Source organism: Pogoniulus pusillus, chromosome 3, assembly GCF_015220805.1.
Source record: "Pogoniulus pusillus isolate bPogPus1 chromosome 3, bPogPus1.pri, whole genome shotgun sequence".
NCBI classification, from domain to species: domain Eukaryota; kingdom Metazoa; phylum Chordata; class Aves; order Piciformes; family Lybiidae; genus Pogoniulus; species Pogoniulus pusillus.
This window is the reverse complement of record NC_087266.1, coordinates 45832124-45854778: the sequence shown is the minus strand read 5'-3', so window position 1 is coordinate 45854778 and position 22655 is coordinate 45832124. Positions and strand designations below refer to the sequence as shown.

The window sequence follows — 22655 nt, the reverse complement described above, 5'->3', positions numbered from 1 at the left end:
GTTGGTCTCTGCTCTCAGGCACCCAGGGACAGAACGGGAGGACACGGCCTCAGGCTGTGCCGGGGCAGGTCTGGGCTGGATGTTAGGAAGAAATTCTTCAGAGCAAGAGTGATTGGCATTGGAATGGGCTGCCTGGAGAGATGATGGAGTCCCCATCCCTAGAGGTGTTTAAAAGGAGGCTGGATAAGGCACTTAGTGCCATAGGTTAGTTAATTAGAAGGTTTAGGTGATAGGTTGGACTCCATGATCCTGGAGGTCTCTTCCAACCGGGTTAATTCTGTGATTCTGTGGTTAAATCAGAGTTAGCTTTTAGCAAGAGGTATTGATAACCTTGTTTGCATACACATAGAATGTTTTCACTATTTCAGGAGATAAAGGTTCTTGTTTAGAGATGCAGGCTTAATCAGGAATTGTTACAAATGTGCATCCTTTCCAGGAAATTTCTTTTAACCAAGCGTGTCCATCTGGAAGCTGAAGACAGTGAGGTTTGCCAGCTGTATGCATTGAGTGAAGAGCCAGCTGACATGGGATTTGGCTTAACAACAGGTATTGAATGCAAGCTTGGCTGGTTCTTTTTTGTTGTAGTTGTTGTTGTTGTTGAAGAATTTCTCTGTTTGCAGCTGCACGAACAAGTTTCTTACATTAAAGGTCCTTGAGTTTTTCTTTTTGTCCTCCTCTTACCACATTTGGTTAATAATAACTTTGCACAAAGCATGGCAAATTCCATACCCCAACTTCACGTTGTTTGCATAAATAATCTTTGTTTCATTGTAGCATTTAAAGGCTTTTGGGAAAAGAAAAGGCATAGAGAGTGGAAAACAGACAACTAGGAAGGAATTAGAGCATAGGAATAGAAGGGATCAAATACTGATGAGTCTGGTCTGTACGCTATGGCAGGTCTGCTGCACAGACTTAGGTGAGCTAATACTTAGAAAGATGAAATGACCTTTCAGTTCTGCAGATAGCATGCAGAAAACCACTGAAGCCATCACACTTGTGTTAGAAAGTAGAGGGAATTTATTCAGGAAAATTCACAGATAGGTTGCTAGGCATCCAAGCACATCTTAGCTAAGAAGATAGCAGAAATTTCCAGTGGTCATCGTTGTGTCTGTTAAGATTTGCCTATCTTCAGACCTGATGGCATTTTCAGTGCTGAGCATTTTATCTTGGTGCACAAAATCTTTAGTCTGCCTGGTTCATTTTATCATGGTGCACAAAATCTTTAGTCTGCCTGGTTCATTTTGTCATGGTGCACAAAATCTTTTGTCTGCCTGGTTTAACATAGCTGAATGTACATATACATACTAACAGTTTATAGGCTTTGGTCTATCTCCAGTGTGTCTGAGTGACAGGATAAAAATAAACCACTTTATATCTTTGGTAGGGGAATCCTGGTCCTTGTGCACTAACATAAGTGTTAGCATTGTGTAAACACTACAAGCAGATGTTATTGACAAATAACAGGGTTTATTTTATGCAAACAGCAACAAATTGGATACCAAAGAGTCTGATCCCAGCTTTAATATCTAGGATCCTTTTTATCTCTCGTACAGTTTACTCTATCAACTTATCAAGCTCCCTCAGAGCACAGCAGTTTCCTTCCTCTTACTACCTTATTTAGAAACCATTATAGAGTGTCATTCCTCAGATGGGTAGAAACATCATCCTTAGTCTCAGAGTATTTGTGGACAGTTGATTGTGGCATGATTTTTGTGCTGGTTTTATCCTCTCTTATTTCTTCTCCTCCACTTAAAAAAGTTACCATATTCCCTCGCCACCTTTCTACAAATCATCCAGTAAACCCTGAGTGTAACCATCTTCAGCCTGCTTTCATTCTTTGAGAGAGAAGTCATGACAGGAGAACTAAGAAAAGGTAGACCAGTGTGGTTTTGCCACTGACCTAAACCAGTAGCCCATTCATCCTTTGAGGGAGGAAAGATTTTCTCCTGCTGCCAGGTAAACAAGATAGTCTGCCCACTGATGTGGAAACAGTCTGTGCTGCAGGATAGCTAAAGATAGCTGGTTCTGACTGTGTTACTAATTTGAGGCAAGGTAAATTCAGTTGCCCAGAATAGAATTTAGTTTTCCTTAGCTTAAAGAAAAAAAAGAAACCAGGATTATTATTATTTACCAGAAAAGTGTTAAAAACCACATTTAAATTGCAGAGACAGCAAGACAGCTACCGAGAAATGCCACTTTGACGCTTACCTGTGCAAACCTACATTTTCCATTTCTGTGCATTTGCCTTATAGCAATCTTCAATGAGATCCCATGCTGTTCTATTCCATAGGCTTCCTGCCTCATTCATGCAGTAGAGGGCAAAATGAAATGGTATAAGCAACTACAAAGCTACTATTTCCTGATTTGAAGTACTTAACTTCACATACATAACATTATTTCCTCACTTCTTTTCTGTGTTACAGTATAGTATAATCAAGTCTTCTGCTCTCTAGTAATTTCGTCTTCAAAGTAATAGCAATGATCAGTGCTCAGCACTCTTGCAGTTAATGTTGTTTCCTGTTGCACATCTGGATATAATGACTTTCCTTTTGCTTAATTCCCCTGCTTAGCGTCGGAGCTGTGTGTGCCGCATGCGGTTTCAAGTGACCAGTTGTCTTCAGACAACCTCAGCGCAGCCGTGGGACAAAAGATCAGCTCCCCCAACAGGATTTTCTCAGATGAACATAATTATGCTACTGTTGTTATTGGTTTCCCAGACCTCTTGGTAAGTACTCAGTGTTATTACACAATGAAGCAATCTGTTCTTGTTTATTGAGTGCTGTGTCCAGTTCTGGGCTCCTCAATTCAAGAGAGATGTTGAGGTGCTGGAAGGTGTCCAGAGAAGGGCAACAAAGCTGGTGAGGGGCCTGGAACATAAAGCCTATGAGGAGAGGCTGAGGGAGCTGGGGGTGTTTAGCCTGGAGAAGAGGAGGCTCAGGGGGGACCTCACTGCTGTCTACAAATACCTGAAGGGAGGCTGTAGCCAAGTGGGGATTGGTCTCTTCTCTCAGGCAACCAGCAACAGAACAAGGGGACACAGTCTCAAGTTGTGCTGGGGGAAGTCTAGGCTGGATGTTAGGAGGAAGTTGTTGGCAGAGAGAGTGATTGGCATTGGAATGGGCTGCCCAGGGAGGTGGTGGAGTCACTGTCCCTGGAGGTGTTCAAGAGAAGACTGGCTGAGGCACTTAGTGCCATGGTCTGGTTGAGTGGCTAGGGCTGGGTGCTAGGTTAGACTGGCTGATCTTAGAGGTCTCTTCCAACCCAGTTGATTCCATGATTATTCTGTAACTAGTAAAGTACCTGTTTACCAGCTTATATGGGAAGGCTAGGCAGTGAGAGTGAATGACATATTTGTGTGGTGTGCACCATTTGATAGGGTAGTTTCATCTGGAGGGATTTGGGTGCAGTTTGAAATAATGAGAAATTGGGATTGCATAGTGTCTAACAGAGCAAAAAAAATAATCACTGCAGGTAAGTTCTGAAGAGTACTGCCTAGAGGAATGTTTTTGAAATCATGTGGATTCATAGATTTTTAGTTACATATAGCCACTGAGAGAAAAGATATTATTTTGAACTGTTGAGTCTGATCTTTTTTTTGCTCAGTGTGCAGCAGCTAGCAAGACCCTGGGTTTAAGAAAAAAAGATACAGAAAGTGGTAACCAAATTATAGAGCCTGTTCACTATTTAATAATGTAGTTGTGATGCAATTAAAAAGGACCAGAAAGGAAAGTGAAACTAGGGCTGTGGCAAGGAGTGGAGGGAAACACAAGGTAAATAAAAGCAGCGTGTTTAGTTCTTTGGATTAATTGATGTTTACCACCTAGTGATATAAAAATAGGTGGTTCCTGTGGAATAAATGATTACTTTTTTTTCTTCCCAGTAACTAGGGGCGAGTTATAAAATGTAACTGCTAACAGACATGAGTTTTGTGAAAGCAAAATGATTGAAGAAAATACCTTGAAGTCCAAAATGATTCAAACCTTTTTTGTCAATAAGACAGTCCCTGTCTTTGCAATTAGCTTTTGAGTTTTACTTGACTGAGACTTATATTCCCAGAATGACTATACCAGCTTTTCATATGGTTTGGAATAGATGTGGGTTTATTGCTGGAAAACTGAGGTAGTCTAATGGAAGGAGTACTAACAATGCTACACACTTCAATACCAACACTGGTGAAGGAGCAGTTTTCTCTTTCTCATATAGACTGAGGCTCTATCTCTCTTTATACATGGTTTTAAATGTCCATGTGAATGTCAGGGAGCCATGAAATTAAATGTGAAGGTAGTGAACAGACTTCATATTTGGTGTTTAATGTTAATGGTGTATGTGTTTTGTAGGAACAAGGTCAGTGGTGTATGTGTTTTGCAGGACCAAGGTTAATGGAGAAGAGGAGGCTCGGGGGTGATCTTATTACTGTCGACAACTACCTGAAGGGGTATTGTAGCCAGGTGGGGGGTGGCCTCTTCTCCCAGGCAACCAGCAATAGAACAAGGGGACACAGTCTCAAGTTGTGCCAGGGTAGGTATAGGCTGGATGTTAGGAGGAAGTTATTGGCAGAGAGAGTGATTGGCATTGGAATGGGCTGCCCAGGGAGATGGTGGAGGCACTGTGCCTGGGGGTCTTCAAGAAAAGACTGGATGAGGCACTTAGTGCCATGGTCTAGTTGATTGGTTAGGGCTGGGTGCTAGGTTGGAGTGGATGATCTTGGAGGTCTCTTCTAACCTGGTCGATTCTATGATTCTATGATTCTATGTGTTTTGCAGGACCAAGTTATTTAAGTTCTTATTCATACTTGCAATCCTCAGCTGACTTGATGTGGAGGCCTTCTTCAAGATGAGATAATTTGTTCTCTATCCTCTCATAACTGTAGTGGGAGATGAAGCACCTGGCTCACATGTGGACACTTACATTGATGTTTCTGAACCTACAGCCTTAATGCCTGGCTTTGAATTAATTACTGAAGGGTCTGTTTACATTTTTCCACATTAGTGGAAACACAGATCATGGTAACAGTTTGTTACATAGTTTGATTCTAGATTAGATTAGTAGTCATAGAATAGTCATAGAATCAACCAGGTTGGAAGAGACCTCCAAGATCATCCAGTCCAACCCAGCACCCAGCCCTAGCCAGTCAACTAAACCATGGCACTAAGTGCCTCTTCCAGTCCTTTCTTCAACACCTCCAGGGATGGTGACTCCACCACCTCCCTGGGCAGCCCATTCCAATGCCAATCACTCTCTCTGCCAACAACTTCCTCCTAACATCCAGCCTAGACTTTCTGTTCCTGGTTCAGCATAAAGGAAAAAAGCCAAAACCAGATTGTTTCAACTTCAAATCTCAATATCTAAAACTTATGTACATAGTCTGTTGCTTTTCACTTTCGTGGGAGTTTTCAGTGACATAATAATCCAAGTCTTATCTTTGTTATGTGGTGACATGAGGGGTAAGGTAGTAGCTACATTTGGTATAAAATTAGATCAGAAGAGGAACTTACCAAAAAACATTTGTTCTTAGGCTCAATAACAGTAACATTTTGTTCACTGGACTCCTTCTCTCTTGCAGTCTCCTAGTGAAGTGTATAGCTGGAAAAGAAACTCCTCCCTGAGCTGCAAACGTGCTTCTCCTTCTGATCCGTTTTATTACGGAGCCCAAAGGAAAAGAGGAGCTGCAAAACAAACCAATTGTGTGACTTTATTGGCTTCTAATCAAATAGTCAGAATTTTAGCACCTGGAGATGTGCCTTTGAAAGACATTTACCCAAAAGGTAAGAGGTTCAGATATTTGTGTTGCAACAGCTGTACACACTTGGTTTTGTTTTGTGAACTGCAATCACTCAGTAATTTTTCCACAGTGTTTGTAAAGAATCACAAAACAAACATTTGAGGAGGAACAAGAGTAGTTGCACTCATTTAAAAAGTTCATTTGGATCTTATTAACATGGGGATTTATACTTCTGACAAATGAACAGGCTGCCTGCACTAGGAATATCCCAGCAGACTGGATCTTTCTCTGTCTGCACTGGGAACCAGCTAGAGGAACGTGGTCTTCCCAGTTCAGCAGTTGGCCTTCACCAGTTAATTTCTGGCCTCTGCTCAGTCTCACACAGACACACAGTTACAAGACAAACCTGTTGGCTGCCCATCTCAGTATTTTGGCTGCCTATCTCAGTGTTCTGTCTCCAGCAGAGCCAATAGGAGGGGCTGTTTGAGAAATACAAAAGCCTGGCTACTTCGCTGTCTTTCCGTTCATACTTTCTCAACATCTGCAGTTCCTTTGCTAGGGACGTTGGAGAGGGCATCTCTGCCTCAGCTTTGAAATCTCCTTTTGTGGACCTTTTGTCCAGAAGTTTGTCTGGTTCCTTTTTAGAGTCTGGTCCCTCTTGTGTGTCTCCACAGCAAGCTCACAGGTTCACTGGTCTGCGATAAACTGGTCTCCTACCAGCTTTATCAAGCACCTTTTGTTTTAATAGTGCAGGGCTGGGTGAATAACAGTTCAGTGTCCACCTTACCCATCATCTTCATGACTTGAGTCACATCTGCCTGCTATCCAAGCTGAAGTGACCTGGGCTTTTTAGTTCTCGTCTATCAAACACATAGGATGCAGCAAATCCATCCTTCACTTCTACTCTAATATCATAGAATCATAGAATCAAGCAGGTTGGAAGAGACCTCCAGGATCATCCACTCCAACCTAGCACCCAGCCCTAGCCACTCAACCAGGCCATGGCACTAAGTGCCTCAGACAGTCTTTCCCTCAACTCCTCCAGGGATGGTGACTCCACCACCTCCCTAGGCAGCCCATTCCAATGCCAATCACTCTCTCTGCCAACAACTTCCTCCTAACATCCAGCCTAGACTTCCCCCAGCACAACTTGAGACTGTGCCCCCTTGTTCTTTTGCTGGTTGCCTGGGAGAAGAGGCCAACCCCCACCTGGCTACAACCTCCCTTCAGGTAGTTGTAGACAGCAATGAGGTCTGCCCTGAGCCTCCTCTTCTCCAGGCTAAACACCCCCAGCTCCCTCAGCCTCTCCTTATAGGCTTTGTGTTCCAGGCCCCTCACCAGCTTTGTTGCCCTTCTCTGGACACCTTCCAGCATCTCAACATCTCTCTTGAATTGAGGGGCCCAGAACTGGACACAGCACTCAAGGTGTGGCCTGACCAGTGCTGAGTACAGGGGCAGAATAACCTCCCTTGTCCTACTGGCCACACTGTTCCTGATGCAGGCCAGGATGCCATTGGCTCTCTTGGCCACCTGGGCACACTGCTGCCTCATCTTCAGCCTACTATCCACCAGCACCCCCAGGTCCCTTTCCTCCTGACTGCTCTCCAGCCACTCAGTCCCCAGCCTGTAGTGCTGCTTGGGGTTGTTGTGGCCAAAGTGCAGAACCCTGCACTTGGCCTTGTTCAATCTCATCCCACTGGCCTCTGCCCACCCATCCAGCCTGTCCAGATCCCTCTGCAGGACTCTCCTACCCTCCAGCAGACCGTGGGCCTTCAGAATCTTTTGTGTTGTCATGCCAAGCTTCCTGTTATTGTATCTTTAACTTCTTCAACCAATAACTGAAAATATGCAAATCAGTGCAAAGAAGCAGCACTTTGGAGTTTCTCATTAATTACCTCTGGAAATCTCCAAGGAAATATCACTGTCAAAAAAAGAAACCCCCCAAAATATTTATCTGTAGTAGAATGGAATTTATTTTTAATTCATCAGCACTAGAAGCTCTTCCTGGTTTGTTCTGTAGATGAACTCCCCCTCCCAGAATAAATGGTTTATTCCCAAGTAACTCCCTTTTGCAAAATAAATGATCTAATATCTCTGCCCTCATTTAACACAGATTAACTTCCCTCTGCAGAGAAATCCTTTTATTTATTACTAAAAGGATAAAACATTTACTTAGCTGCAGAAACAAAGTCAACTGTATAAACAGGTTGTAAAACTGCAGTTACCTACATTTGTAAAGAAAATGTTAGCTTCTAAAAAGATTAAGCTTAATAAAACAGAGTTAGCAGGAGGATCTTGGAATTAAGTACACCAATTACAACTTTTTTGTGCTTTATAAACTGCTGAAGGGTCAGACTGGGTAATTTTTTTTAGGCCTTCATAGCAATAAAAACCAACATGTGACTTGGAAGTGGATGATATGAAAAATTAGAAGGTAAATTTTCTGACCTTTTGTTAAAGTTAGTTTATTCATTTGGGAGGGAGAGGTAAAGTGCTTCCAAATGGCACCTAGAACTGAGATCTTCACAGTTATTTCTGCATGCCTTTTAAGTTGCTGTGGTATATAACACCTTGTAATGCTAGATTGATGTCAGGGGACATTGCTCATGAATGCTGAACACTGGTGACCTGGATAAATGATCTGTCTGAGAAGTGAGGTTAACTTATGTTAACTGAGGTTAATTCATGTTGTTACAACTGAACATGATACTAATTTGATGGATGGGTTTAAATGTATAGAAACATTTATGATGCATAGTTTGTACAGGGCATTATGGCCATTTAAGTGGAAAGAGTTAAGACCTTCTTGAAGATCATTATCATGGATTTTTGTTTTCTAAATGGCAACTTAAGATTGATCAAAATTGGCCTTATCTGAATCATATTTAATGTGATCTTACTGATACAGTTAAATTGAACCTGAGCAAGACTCCACATTTTCTGTTCCATAGCCTTTTTTCAGGACTTTAGACATTCCCATTTATTAGCCAGTTAATAGCCAGTTTTCATAGAATCATAGAATCAACCAGGTTGGAAGAGACCTCCAAGATCATCCACTCCAACCTAGCACCCAGCCCTAGCCACTCACCCAGACCATGGCACTAAGTGCCTCATCCAGGCTTTTCTTGATGACCTCCAGGGACGGTGCCTCCACCACCTCTCTGGGCAGCCCATTCCAATGCAAATCACTCTCTCTGCCAACAACTTCCTCCTAACATCCAGCCTAGACTTCCCCCAGCACAACTTGAGGCTGTGTCCCCTTGTTCTGTTGCTGGTTGCCTGGCAGAAGAGACCAACCCCCACCTGGCTACAACCTCCCTTCAGGTAGTTGTAGACAGCAATGAGGTCCCCCCTGAGCCTCCTCTTCTCCAGGCTAAACACCCCCAGCTCCCTCAGCCTCTCCTCATAGGCTTTGAGTTCCAGGCCCTCCACCAGCCTTGTTGTCCTTCTTTGCACACATTCCAACACCTCAACATCTCTCTTGAATTGAGGAGCCCAAAACTGGACACAGCACTCAAGGTGTGGCCTGACCAGTGCTGAGCACAGGGGAAGAATAACCTCCCTTGTCCTACTGGCCACACTGTTCCTGATAGTGGAGAAGGAGCTAGGAGTGGAGTCCAGCAGAGACCTGTGCTATTCATCATGGTCATGAAAACATGGGAAAATTAATGTCCAGTGATGTGACAGTGTCTGATGATGACCCTGGATATTATTCATGGGGGAAAGGATTCACTTTCATGTGCTCACTTGCAAGGTGTTATAGTAAGGCAGTGTGCCCACTTGAGGTCCAGTATTTGTAACCCTCTCTCTTGGAATATTGTTTCTTCTGGAGTTTGCCTCTCAGTCCCTCTAATTGACAGAATATTTAATTGAATGCACTTTTTACTGCTACAAGTAGCTGCTTAACCATCTTGGTCTCCTGGAGATTCAACATTGTTTATTCCTGACCGTGCTGCATAGCTCATGGGGGCTTTTGGATATCTGGTGATTTGTCTGTGCTGTAGTCACTTAGCTCAGAAGCTGTGCAAGGCTTCATTCATAAGCCTTTGTAATCTTCCCTGGGAAATGAAGTAAAGGCATCCCATTACATACAAACAAGTATATGGCAGTCCCTTGAAGTCCTTGCACTGATGTTTTATGCTGCTTTTGGGAAGCTCTTTTCTGGTTTTGCTTTGGTTTGCTTGCCTCAAGCACAAGCCCTACGAGGAGAGGCTGAGGGAGCTGGGATTGGTTAGCCTGGAGAAGAGGAGGCTCAGGGGGGACCTTATTGCTGTCTACAACTACCTGAGGGGAGGCTGTAGCCAGGAGGAGGTTGCTGTCTTCTCTCAGGTGGCCAGCACCAGAACAAGAGGACACAGCCTCAGGCTGTGCCAGGGGAAATTTAGGCTGGAGGTGAGGAGAAAGTTCTTCACTGAGAGAGTCATTGGACACTGGAATGGGCTGCCCGGGGAGGTGGTGGAGTCGCCGTCCCTGGAGCTGTTCAAGGCAGGATTGGACGTGGCACTTGGTGCCATGGTCTAGCCTTGAGCTCTGTGGTAAAGGGTTGGACTGGATGATCTGTGAGGTCTCTTCCAACCTTGGTGATACTGTGATACTGTGATACTGTGAACCCAGGCTTTCTCATCTTCTTGGACAGCAGGTCAGTTCTAGCTCACAGCCTTCCATTTCTGTTCATAATTCAGAATACTCACCCAAGCTCTAGCATATTCCAGTGTGCATCACCAAAACTGTTCCAGCAGCAATAAGCCAAAAAATAGTTTCCTCTATGTTTTATTGGAACCATAAACCAGGATAATAGTTATGTTTGAAAAGAAACTCTTAACAAGTAATAATTTCCCTAAGGCCTGTCAAATAGATATTTGGCCACAAAAGATAAACTCAGAGAAGTGTGAGTATTAATGTTTATCCTAAAAACAAGGCCAAAGAAATGAGGCCTCTTTGAGATTAAATATTTACTTGTGTTCTCAACATGTTTTATGTATGAATATAAAATCACAGTCTGTTAGTGAGTGTGTGTCTCTGTTGGTGTGAGGGTAACTGGAACGATACCTGGTGTAGCACAGTTGCAGGAGTAAACTCAACCTATCGTCTGGTTCCTCTGTTTCTATAGAGAGAGGGTGACAGGTTTAGATTCTTAACTGGTGTTCAAACAATTTGCCCATTGCAATGCTTTGTTCTCCTTGTATAAGATCATAGAAGGTCAGGGGCTGGAAGGGACCTCCAAAGATCATCCAGTCCAACCCCTCTGCCAGAACGGAACATCTAGAACAGATCACACAGGAATGCGTCCAGGTGGGATCTGAGTATCTCCAGAGAGGGAGACTCCACAACTGCCCTGGGCAGCCTGTTCCAGACTTCTGTCACCCTCATAGTGAAAAAATTCCTCCTCATGTTCAAATGAAACAGGGAGGTGGTTGAGGCCCCATCCCTGGAGGTGTTCAAGGCCAGGCTGGATGAAGCTGAAGATGAGGCAGCAGTGTGCCCAGGTGGCCAAGAGAGCCAATGGCATCCTGGCCTGCACCAGGAACAGTGTGGCCAGTAGGACAAGGGAGGTTATTCTGCCCCTGTATTGAGCATTGCTCAGGCCACACCTTGAGTGCTGTGTCCAGTTCTAGACTCCACAATTCAAGAGAGATGTTGAGGTGCTGGAAGGTGTCCAGAGAAGGGCAACAAAGCTGGTGAGGGGCCTGGAACACAAACTCTGTGAGGAGAGGTTGAGGGAGCTGGGGGTGTTTAGCCTGGAGAAGAGGAGGCTCAGGGGGCACCTCATTGCTGTCTACAACTACCTGAAGGGAGGTTGTAGCCAGGTGGGGGTTGGTCTCTTCTCCCAGGCAAGCAGCAACAGAACAAGGGGGCACAGTCTCAAGTTGTGCTGGGGGAAGTCTAGGCTGGATGTTAGGAGGAAGTTGTTGGCAGAGAGAGTGATTGGCATAGGAATGGGCTGCCCAGGGAGGTGGTGGAGTCACCGTCCCTGGAGGTGTTCAAGCAAAGCCTGGATGAGGCACTTAGTGCCATGGTCTAGTTGAGTGGCTAGGGCTGGGTGCTAGGTTGGAGTGGATGATCTTGGAGGTCTCTTACAACCTGGTTGATTCTGTGATTCTATGATAAACTCTGGCCAGCCTGGTCTAGGTTAGGCTTTCTCTGCCTGTGGCAGGAGAGTTAGATTAGTCAGAGAAACGGAGGGTGAGGTTAGAGAGAGAGAGAGATGCAGCTTGGAGCTCCCCAGCAGGCAAAGTGGTTATCTGTGTTTTTATTTCTTGTTCTTATACATCTCAGCAAGCCTGTGAGTGAAGTAGACATCACCATTGTTTTCCTTTCACAGCCTGTAATCTAATTCTTCTCACCAAAACATTCTAGCTAGCTTCAAGCTAGCACAGCGTACTATGGATGATCCTTTATATTCACTTGAATATTGGATTCTCTTATGCTGTGGATATTCCTGGTCCTCCCTGCATGTCCTGTATGCATGCATCAACACTTCTGTGGGTAGCATCAGTCTCTCCTTCCTATTATGGAGGTGAGAGATACGTTGTTTCAGAAGCAAATTTGGACTCGCTTTTTTTGTCTACTGACAATAGTATTTTTGTACCCATACTATGACAGCCAACTTCTATCTGGAAGCCACTTCTGAGCCCAGGGCAGGGTGTGCTCATGTGATGCAAAAGCCAATGTGGGCACATATAAGCACAAATTTATTTCTGAGGGAGAGACCATAGTATCAGCTGTATCAAGACCCTAAAATGGGTTGCCCAGGGAGGTGGTTGAGGCTTCATCCCTGGAGGTGTTTAAGGCCAGGCTGAATGGGACTCTGGCCAGCCTGATTGCAGGTAGGGTGTCTCTTCCCATGGCAGTGGGTTTGTACTGGATGATCCTTGTGGTCCCTTCAAACCCTGACTGATTCTATGATTTATTAAACTGTCTATAAACAGAATATTAAATGCTTGAATGTTTAGAGCTGTTTACTGTGAATTTATAAACCCCTTGCATACTGAGACTTGACCTGCAAAAAGTGTGGCTCAATTTAAAGCAACAACATTTGGGTTCATGTTTTTGTGACATTTTCAAGCAGGAGTCATAAGCACAGAAATGCTCCTCAGCATGCAATTAAAGTCAGATATATCATGGTCTTTATCTTTAGTGACAGTTAAATGCAGTGAGTTAGGGATTGCATTAATGCCTCATTAGTGCTTTTGTGTCATGTTGGCATTTGCTTTACAAATACATTGTTCCTTTATAATTGTGCCTGTCTGGCTGCTTACAATCATAATAGTAAAACAATTCTGAATTTGCAAGTTACACCTCTGTGCTGAATGCAGAAGCTTATCATTTTCTGACAGGTTCTGTATCATGAAATGTGTGAATTTAATCTGCTAAAGGCAAGTGCAGGAACCAGTTAATCATGCAGCAGGAATAAAAACCATGTTTGTTTGTTTTCAGATGTCACTCCTCCACCAGCTGCTGGGTACTTGGAAGTAACAGATCTTAACTCCAAGAAAATCAAATACATTGCTATTCCAAGGTAACTGATTTTATTGATTAGAGCAACTTAGAGGAAGTTCAAAGAGAATTTAATGTATAGTATCACTTCAAGATAAGCAAAATGTTTCTTCTGAGGTGGAAATTAGTAATTCTGCAACTGATGCAGCATATTTGTGACATTTTTTATCTGTGTACTAGGTGATCCCAATGAGTATGTATCCCTTAACTGGGAAAGAGGAAAGGTAGCTTTATCTTCTGATTTTCATTCTCTTTGCTCTTTCTCCCTCTTCACCCACTGAATCTACTAACCTCTTTAATTTTCTTTTGCTCTTTTCCTTCCCTTTTTGTCTACCTTTAGAGTCTAACAAAGACAGGGAGAATAATCCAGTGCTAGCTATTAGGAAACCAGGAAAGTTCAGGTCCAGTATAAAGTTCAACTCAGAAATAACCTGAGCTTCTCTATGATTAGCTTCTCCCTTTGGAAAGTGTGCATTCCTTTGCAAGTATCTTGCATGATGGCCAAGATTCTTGCATGATCCATTCAAACAGCCAGGTTTTATGGCTTCTCTTTGGGTTTGACATCTCTCTCTCCCTATTTGACTTCTCTTTGGGTTTGACATCTCTCTCTCCCTATTGGACTTCTCTTTGGGTTTGACATCTCTCTCTCCCTATTGGACTTCTCTTTGGGTTTGACATCTCTCTCTCCCTATTTGACTTCTCTTTGGGTTTGATACCTCTCTCTCCCTATTTGACTTCTCTTTGGGTTTGACATCTCTCTCTCCCTATTTGACTTCTCTTTGGGTTTGATATCTCTCTCTCCCTATTTGACTTCTCTTTGGGTTTGACATCTCTCTCTCCCTATTTGACTTCTCTTTGGGTTTGATATCTCTCTCTCCCTATTTGACTTCTCTTTGGGTTTGACATCTCTCTCTCCCTATTGTAGGGCATATTTCCAAGTGTTCTATGACACAAATACATTTTTGTTTGGGTTACAACTGGTCATTTTCCTCTTCAACAATAATAATCAAGGTGTTCACACTCAAATTTGCACGTTTGAATAGTAGCACATGCATGGAAACCCACACACATAGGATTTTTTAATGTATATATTTTATTAGTCTAGCAATTTGATGGGTTTGTGTGTAATTAATTCTAACTTAAATGAATTCTGCTTCGTCGGTAGTCTGTGGAATATTTTCATTAATGGGAAACAAATTTTGGGCTCTTCACAGTTTTGTAGTTGATCTCTTGTCCTACATCTTACACAGTCATTCAAAAATGTAAGGCATTAACCTAGAAATAATCATAGAATCAACAGGTTGAAAGAGACCTCCAAGAGCATCCAGGCCAACCTAGCACCCAGCCGTAGTCAGTCTACTAGACCATGGCACTAAGTGCCTCATCCAGGCTTTGCTTGAACACCCCCAGGGATGGTGACTCCACCACCTCCCTGGGCAGCCCATTCCAATGCCAATCACTCTCTCTACCAACAACTTCCTCCTAACATCCAGACTAGACTTCCCCCAGCACAACTTGAGACTGTGCCCCCTTGTTCTGTTGCTGGTTGCCTGGCAGAAGAGACCAACCCCCACCTGGCTACAACCTCCCTTCAGGTAGTTGTAGACAGCAATGAGGTCCCCCCTGAGCCTCCTCTTCTCCAGGCTAAACACCCCCAGCTCCCTCAGCCTCTCCTCATAGGCTTTGTGCTCCAGGCCCCTCACCAGCTTTGTTGCCCTTCTCTGGACACCTTCCAGCACCTCAACATCTCTCTTGAATTGAGTGGCCCAGAACTGGACACAGTCCTATTTCTTTTGTAGTTGTGTTTTTTTTTTCTGTAACAGGTTTTAAATGTATTTATGTTCCTTTTTGTTTTTTTGTAAAGACTATTTTCAGGCAGATGAGATACAGCAGTGGATTAGGCATCATGCTCCCTTTCAGACTGTTTTTTTCAAGCCACTTTTTATTCTGGCAGGTATCTTTTGATCACCTCCCATTTCAGAAGGTGGAATGTTTCAGATAAAAATAGTGAGTCTGTGAGGCTTAGTTATAGCCTCTCACGTAATGAGGAGGATTTCCTGTATTTGTCTCCTTTCCCACAGAAATCCTCATCCTCTTTTCATAATTGCAGATTGGAGAAAAATCATATTGATTCTTGTTTTTCAGTTCACAATCCCTCTCTCCATATACATCTTGGCTTGCTAAGATCTCGGATGCTGATGCCTTGTTGGCACCACTGGGCAAAGTAGGTTTGGTTACTGTGGACATGGGAGGTGGTGTGAGGCTTTGGGAGACTGGACTGGAAAGCCTCCAGCAATCACTGCAGGACTGGAGGAACATGATTGGCCAAGAAGATGGTCGTCCTGTGCAGGTAGGTGTTCACAAAGCATTTAAGAATGTGTGTTGCAAATGAGTTTTCATTTGGGAGTGTGGTCAAGGGAAAGCTATGTTGAAAATGCACTGTGAGGTAGAAAAATGCATCTGAGGAAAAGTGAATTGATTAAAAAAAAAAGACACAATGGCTTGATTATTATTACTGACAGTCTGTCTATTGTGCAGAGAATCATAGAATCAGCCAGGTTGGAAGAGACCTCCAAGATCATCCAGTCCAACCTAGCACCCAGCACTGTCCCATCAACTAGACCATGGCACTAAGTGCCTCATCCAGGCTTTTCTTCAACACCTCCAGGGGCAGCAACTCCACCACCTCCCTGGGCAGCCCATTCCAATGCCAATCACTCTCCTCTGCCAATAACTTCCTCCTAACATCCAGCCTAGACCTCCCCCATTCCAATGGCAAATCACTGTTCTCCCAGACAACCAGCAATAGAACAAGGGGACACAGTCTTAGGTTGTGCCGGGGAAAGTCTAGGCTGGGTGTTAGGAGGAAGTTGTTGGCAGAGAGAGTGATTGGCATTGGAATGGGCTGCCCAGGGAGGTGGTGGAGTCACCATCCCAGGAGGTGTTGAAGAAAGGACTGGATGAGGCACTTAGTGCCATGGTCTAGTTGACTGGCTAGGGCTGGGTGCTAGGTTGGACTAAGTGATCTTGGAGGTCTCTTCTAACCTGATTGATTCTGTGAGTCTCTGTCAAGAACTTCCTCCTCACATTCAGCCTATACTTCCCCTGGCACAACTTGAGACTGTATCTTGCAATGTTTGTATTTTTGCCAGATTCCAATAACATTTAAATGCAAATAATTCTCTAACTCCTGCTGGGTTTTTTTTTTTGAAGTGCAACATTCCAAATGTAGAATCATGAAATTAATCTTTAGAGTTCAAATGCTTGGGAAAAAAATATTGCATTTGCACTTTGGAAAAGAAACTTGAAACCTAGGTGGGAAATGCCTTGAGTTCACAGTTGTGCCTTTGGCTAGTTTTGAAAGTTCTCCCAGGTGAGCAGAATGCCAAAGGCCTCCACACAGCCATTTTCTCACATGGAATGTTTAGGCAGGTGTTGCAAATAGATAGCATATACATGTACACAGGTGTTAATGTTAATGATCACCACTGCAACACAGGGGGAGAATTCAAGACTGTTTGGTTGCATCTTTAATTCCTGTTAGTGATTGGAGAAGATACAACTGCACTTTGAAGAGCTAGAATGTGCTTTAGGAGAGCCACTAGGATGACTGGGGCACTTGAGCATCTCCCCTATCAAGAGAGACTGAGAATCATAGAATCAAGCAGGTTGGAAGAGACCTCCAAGATCATCCAGTCCAACCTAGCACCCAGCCCTATCCAGTCAACCAGACCATGGCACTAAGTGCCTCAGCCAGGCTTTTCTTGAACACCTCCAGGGATGGTGACTCCACCACCTCCCTGGGCAGCCCATTCCAATGGGAAATGTGGGGCTGTTTAGTCTGGAGAAGAGAAAACTGACAGGAGATCTGATCAATGTCTACAAATAACTGAGGAGTGAGTGTCAAGTGGATGGGGCCCACCTGTTTGCATTGGTCAGCAGGAATAAGACAAGGAGCAACAGCTACAAGCTGGAACACAGAAGGTTTCACCTCAACATGAGCAGAAACTTCCTTACAGTGAGGGTGACAGAGCACTGGAATAGGCTGTCCAGAGAGGTTGTGGAGTCTCCTTCTCTGGAGACTTTCAAAACCCACCTGGATGCATTCCCATGCAGACTACCCTAGGTGCTCCTGCTTTGGCTTGGGGAGCTGCACTCAATGATCTCTGGAGTCCCTTCCAACCTCTAAAGTTCTGTGATTCTCTTCTGTGAACTTCTCTGCTTTTGACTAGGAAGGTCCTGCCTTTACCTACAGTTGTAATTGTTTCAGTTTCATGGATTTCTATAACCACTGTCACAGTACATTAGAATAGGAAAACAGGGTGAGGCTTTTCTAAACTGTATCTCTATACTTTTGTTTACAAGGTGCCCAGATATCTCAAGTGTGGATGAGATTTATTAGGCCAAAATCACAGCTACTCTTTCGCTTTCTTTAGCCGCTCTGAGCTCCCTTCCCACAACATCTTCTGCGGTTAGAGAAACCTGTGTGAGAACTGATGGGTTCCTATTACTGGGCCTCAGCACATGCCTTTCATAAGAGTCATGAGGAACAGAAACTCTTGCCCAGTAGCATGTTTTTATGGCTGTTTGTTGCTTCAGGAGTACCATTTTTGTTATCAATACAGTAGCACTAGCACCATCTTATGGTCAGATACAGTTTGAGTTAGAACTTAGTTAGTTAGAATCAAGCAGGTTGGAAGAGACCTCCAAGATCATCCAGTCCAGCCTATCCCCCTATCTTGGAGGTCTCTTCCAACCTGCTTGATTCTATGATTTGTAACCTTTTGTTTTGAAAGGAACAGTAGAACATTCAACATTTGAGTTCTATTATAGAATCAACCAGGTTGGAAGAGACCTGCAAGATCATCCACTCCAACCTAGCACCCAGCCCTAACCACTCAACTAGACCATGGCACTAAATGCCTCAGCCAGGCTTCTCTTGAACACCTCCAGGGATGGTGACTCCACCACCTCCCTGGGCAGCCCAATCCAATGCCAGTCACTCTCCCTGGCAACAACTTCCTCCTAACATCCAGCCTAGACTTTCCCCAGCACAACTTGAGACTGTGTCCCCTTGTTCTATTGCTGCTTGCCTGGGAGAAGAGACCAACCCCCACCTGGCTACAGCCTCCCTTCAGGTAGTTGTAGACAGCAATGAGGTTCCCCCTGAGCCTCCTCTTCTCCAGGCAAAACACCCCCAGCTCCCTCAGCCTCTCCTCATAGGCTTTATGTTCCAGGCCCCTCACCAGCTTTGTTGCCCTTCTCTGGACACCTTCCAGCACCTCAACATCTCTCTTGAATCGAGGGGCCCAGAACTGGACACAGTTGGTTTACACCATCAGTTTAATCACAGTACCACAGAATGTCAGAGGCTGAAAGGGACCCCGAAAGATCATCTTGTCCAACCTCCCTGCCACAGCAGGGTCACCTACACCAGATCCCACAGGAATGCATCCAGGCAGGTCTTGAATATCTGCAGAGGGATCAAGTTGACTGCTGATCAGGTTGACTAATAGAGATTAAAAGAGCCAGGAGGAACAGTTAGACTTTGATTTAATAGTGGTTCTTCTTCTCTCTTTCTAATAACTTTATTTGACTGGAAGTAATTCTGTTCAACAGTACTACTGTACTGTCAACCACAGTCAACTAAACATCAGAGAGTACTGGCTTGGAAAGTACACACCATCAGAAAAAACTCAGTCATTTAACTAGTAATGCCAAGTAACCGTTGTTTGGAAAAGGCCAAGAAGTTTTCCCACAGTCAGAAAGTGGTTTTCAAGATCTGTTGTAGAACTTCTCACTCCTGACAGACTGACTCTCTCCTTAATGGGCCCGTTGTAAAGTCTTCTGGAGTATCTTTCTCCCCAGCACAGGGTATATAGCTCAAGGCAGTGGTTCATCAGAGTTCAAATTGGCATAGGGTTAGGGTTGAGCTAAGGGACTGAAACAAAGCCTCCTTTGTGAGCTTAAGACTTCCATGATTATCACTGACTTACTGTTTCTCTGCTTTACACCTTTTGCTTCAAATGGAAAACTACTATGACCTAAGAAACTTTCTTCATCGAGCAAACAAGCAAAACATGAAGTCTTTTCTTTTATCACAGTATCACCAAGGTTGGAAGAGACCTCATAGATCATCAAATCCAACCCTTTACCACAGAGATCAAGGCTAGACCATGGCACCAAGTGTACACTTCAAATACAACACTGGATATGTAGTTGGTTGTGTAAGCTCAATATTTTACTATTGATGATTCCATGATTCTGATTCTATTTAGAGATGAAGACCTTCACATTTCCTTGCTTAACACAATTTTTGAATGAACTTAGGCATAAAAGCAGTATTTCATTAAGTCATTCATTTCTGGAACTGAAATCATCCTGTTAGCTTGAATCATGAATTCTCAGCTCTCTGCTAGTGCTCACTGTCAGCTGGATGTTAGTGCTCAGCAGATATCAATAATGATGCTGTATGGTTCTCTGTGCACTCAGTGTCCACCAGCTATCAAAACTGCTAACTGAAGGCTAGAGACTATTAGCTAAAGAACAGAGAATATAGCAAAAGGCATCAGAGTGTCACTGTAAACATAGTGCCTTCACCTCAGAAGTGATGCATGCACCTTTGGTCCCCCAACTCATGAAAGGGCTGAAAAAGAAGAGAGGAAGACAAAGATTTCAAACAGTATGGAAATGTCCTTGTGCAAGAAATGGCTAAATAGGTAAGAGCTACTCAGTTTGGAGGAGATAAAAAACAAGGAGCAGATATAATTTGGAGTAAAATGGAAATGGGGACCAGGAGACAGTTGTTGATTCTGTTCTACTGCAGCCATTCAACTCTCATTGTGACCAATTCATTATTTTCTACTTACCCAGCTGAAGGCAGTGATTTAGAAGGTGATAAGCCTGAAAAAAGATGTAGGGTAGTGGTAGCTCATAGAATCATTGAATCAACCAGGTTAGAAGAGACCTCCAAGATCATCCAAGTCCAAACTAGCACTCAGCCCTAGCCAATCAACTAGACCATGGCACTAAGTGCCTCATGCAGGCTTTTCTTCAACACCTTCAACACAAGGAAATTGCTTCTTAGGAATAGAAGTGGCTTTCCTTTATGCCTTTTTCCTTTATTTGGGTTGTGACCAGAAAAACCTGTATGTTTCAATTTTCAGAGACTCAGCTAAATTTGATAGAACCAATAACAGCTTTATAAAGTGCCCTTCCCTCTTCCCCTTCTTTCTCAAAAGAAAGGGATTAGATGGAGAGAGAGAGAGAAGTAAGCACACCCAAATAAACCAATCTCACTCGATTTGGAAGTTAAAAAGAAAAGTTTAACAATAACTTAAAAGAGGTATCTGAGGTAGGGGAGTTACAAAGGATAGGGAAGGGGAAAACAGCAAATGCAAAATGTATAAATACAACCTGATTGTGATGGTGGTGGCTTGGTCCCCCTCATGGGTGATAGCTACGTGGTAGAACAAAGAGAAACCAGGAACAGATGGTAATGGAGATATAACCAAGGCAGGGAGTGGTGGAGAGTGAGAGAGGAGCAGGAAGTCCCCCTGCTTTTATGGGACAGGAAGGGGGAGTGGAATAACCATCACCTGGTGGTGTTCAGACTCACCCCTGGGGAGTGGTCAAGACCACCTAGGATCAGGTTCAGGGTTACTCTCCCTGGAGGGTTAACCCTATACACTGCAGCTGCTTGATTCTCTGCCATACTGGGGTCACGATTCTTACCTGGTGTTGAGACTGAAGTGGGTGAAGCTCCAGTTCTTGCTTCTTCATAAAAGCAAGCTCTTTAGCTGGAGTGGCACTTTCTGACCACCCCAACTTCTGCATTTGCTGCTTTAGACCAAGTAAGTTTTTTTCCTGCCACAAGAGGGCATCAATGAGCTAGTAACAGGGTTTTGGTGCAGACTGCCTAAATGATGACAAATGATGCAATGGAGAGGTTTTCTAAGTGTGAAATAAGCATCTGATGACATCCTGCAGTCCTCCTGAGGATCCTGAAGAGTCTTGAGATACTGCAGCTCAGAGTTACGTAGTCCATAAGTGGGTTGAAAGATACAGTTGGATAGCATTTGCACTTCTGAGATCTGTGAGTTTCAAATGCACAGTTTAGGTCTGTGCCCTTTCTCTGGACTGCTTGATGAATATTAGCCAAGTGAGGAGTAGCAGATGTACACTGGTCCTTGGAGCATGGCATCTGAGTAATGTAAGGCTTGAATGCCACCGACCAGCAGAGCTCACAGACTCACAGATTGCATTGGCTTGGAAGGGACCCTCAAAGGTCATCTTGTCCACCCCCCTTGCAGTCAGCAGGGACACCTCCAACTAGATCAGGCTGCCCAGGGCCACATCTTGAATGTCTCTAGGGATGGGGCTCCACCACATCCCTGGGCAGCCTATTCCGGTATTTTACCACTCTCAGTGTAAAGAACTTCTTCCATATGTCCAACCTGAATCTATCCTGCTCTAGTTTCAAACCACTGCCCCATGTCCTGTCACCACAGCTTAGTAAGTTCCTATTTCTGAAAGTCTCCACTGGGTAATGCAACTGAGATAAAGGTCATAACTTCTCTCTCAGATGCTTTTTCCTCAGTGAAATCCTTTGTTGGAAGCACTGCACAAACGTGTCTAAACCACATTCTCTTTCCTAAAGATCTTCAGTCTAATTAAAGTAGACAGAAAAGAGCAGGAGTGGAAATAACCTTAACTTTCTGTTTGAGCAGCCTAATGCAGCACAAAGTTGCTCTTTCTTCTCTTGACCTTCCTGTGAAAGCCCAGAGTTCTCATGGGAGAAGATAAAATAACCTCTACAGGGTTTTTTCCAGTCTCAAAGAGCCTGCAGCAGTGCACAGAGCTGATGTGAAGGCTGGAGTTCCTACCCAGTGAGATCCTGCTCTTCCAACAAGAGAAATTGCATGCTAAAAAATCTGCCCTGATGAAAGCTGTTCCTGGAGGAGTGAAAGGCAGTGAAAATTAAAGTCATCTGATCTGTTACACTAGTGCTAAATACTGGAAACTTCCCCTTAGTAAACAAAGCAACACAGCTGATCCTTAACAATAGATTCCTCTCCTTCCTAAGGACAGATCTGATGAGGTCCTGGGTCTATAGAAAATAAACCTTTTTCTGCTCCACCTTTCTTTTGACTGTGCATTGTCCCCGTGGTTTTCTGTCCAGAATATTCCAGATTGTCAGAATGTGTCCCATTTTTCTAGCTCTTGACTATCCAGGCTATTGCAGAAGAAACTTGAATGTGTTGTTTTCAGAGGTCTTGGATATTAGGAAGTGTGTAGTACTTGTGATAAATAACCAAGCTAGATGCTGTCTTCCTGCTCTGATTCTATTTTGTAGGGAATTAGCCTACTGGAAAGATGTTGACCTCACATCTTTCAGTTGAAAAGAACTGACTAGGCAGATCTGAATATTAACAGG

General features: G+C 43.8%; 1 protein-coding gene across 4 annotated transcripts in view; it reads left to right on the top strand.

Moving 5' to 3' along the window:
* The window catches only part of VWA8 (von Willebrand factor A domain containing 8), a 195399-nt gene that overhangs the window by 127358 nt on the left and 45386 nt on the right, over positions 1-22655 (top strand). For all 4 annotated transcript variants that reach the window (XM_064174552.1, XM_064174543.1, XM_064174534.1 and 1 more), the window contains 5 exons: positions 437-546; positions 2571-2725; positions 5564-5765; positions 13160-13241; positions 15365-15569. In XM_064174552.1, the coding sequence (XP_064030622.1) occupies positions 437-546; positions 2571-2725; positions 5564-5765; positions 13160-13241; positions 15365-15569 (754 nt within the window). The remainder of the gene's footprint in view (positions 1-436; positions 547-2570; positions 2726-5563; positions 5766-13159; positions 13242-15364; positions 15570-22655) is intronic.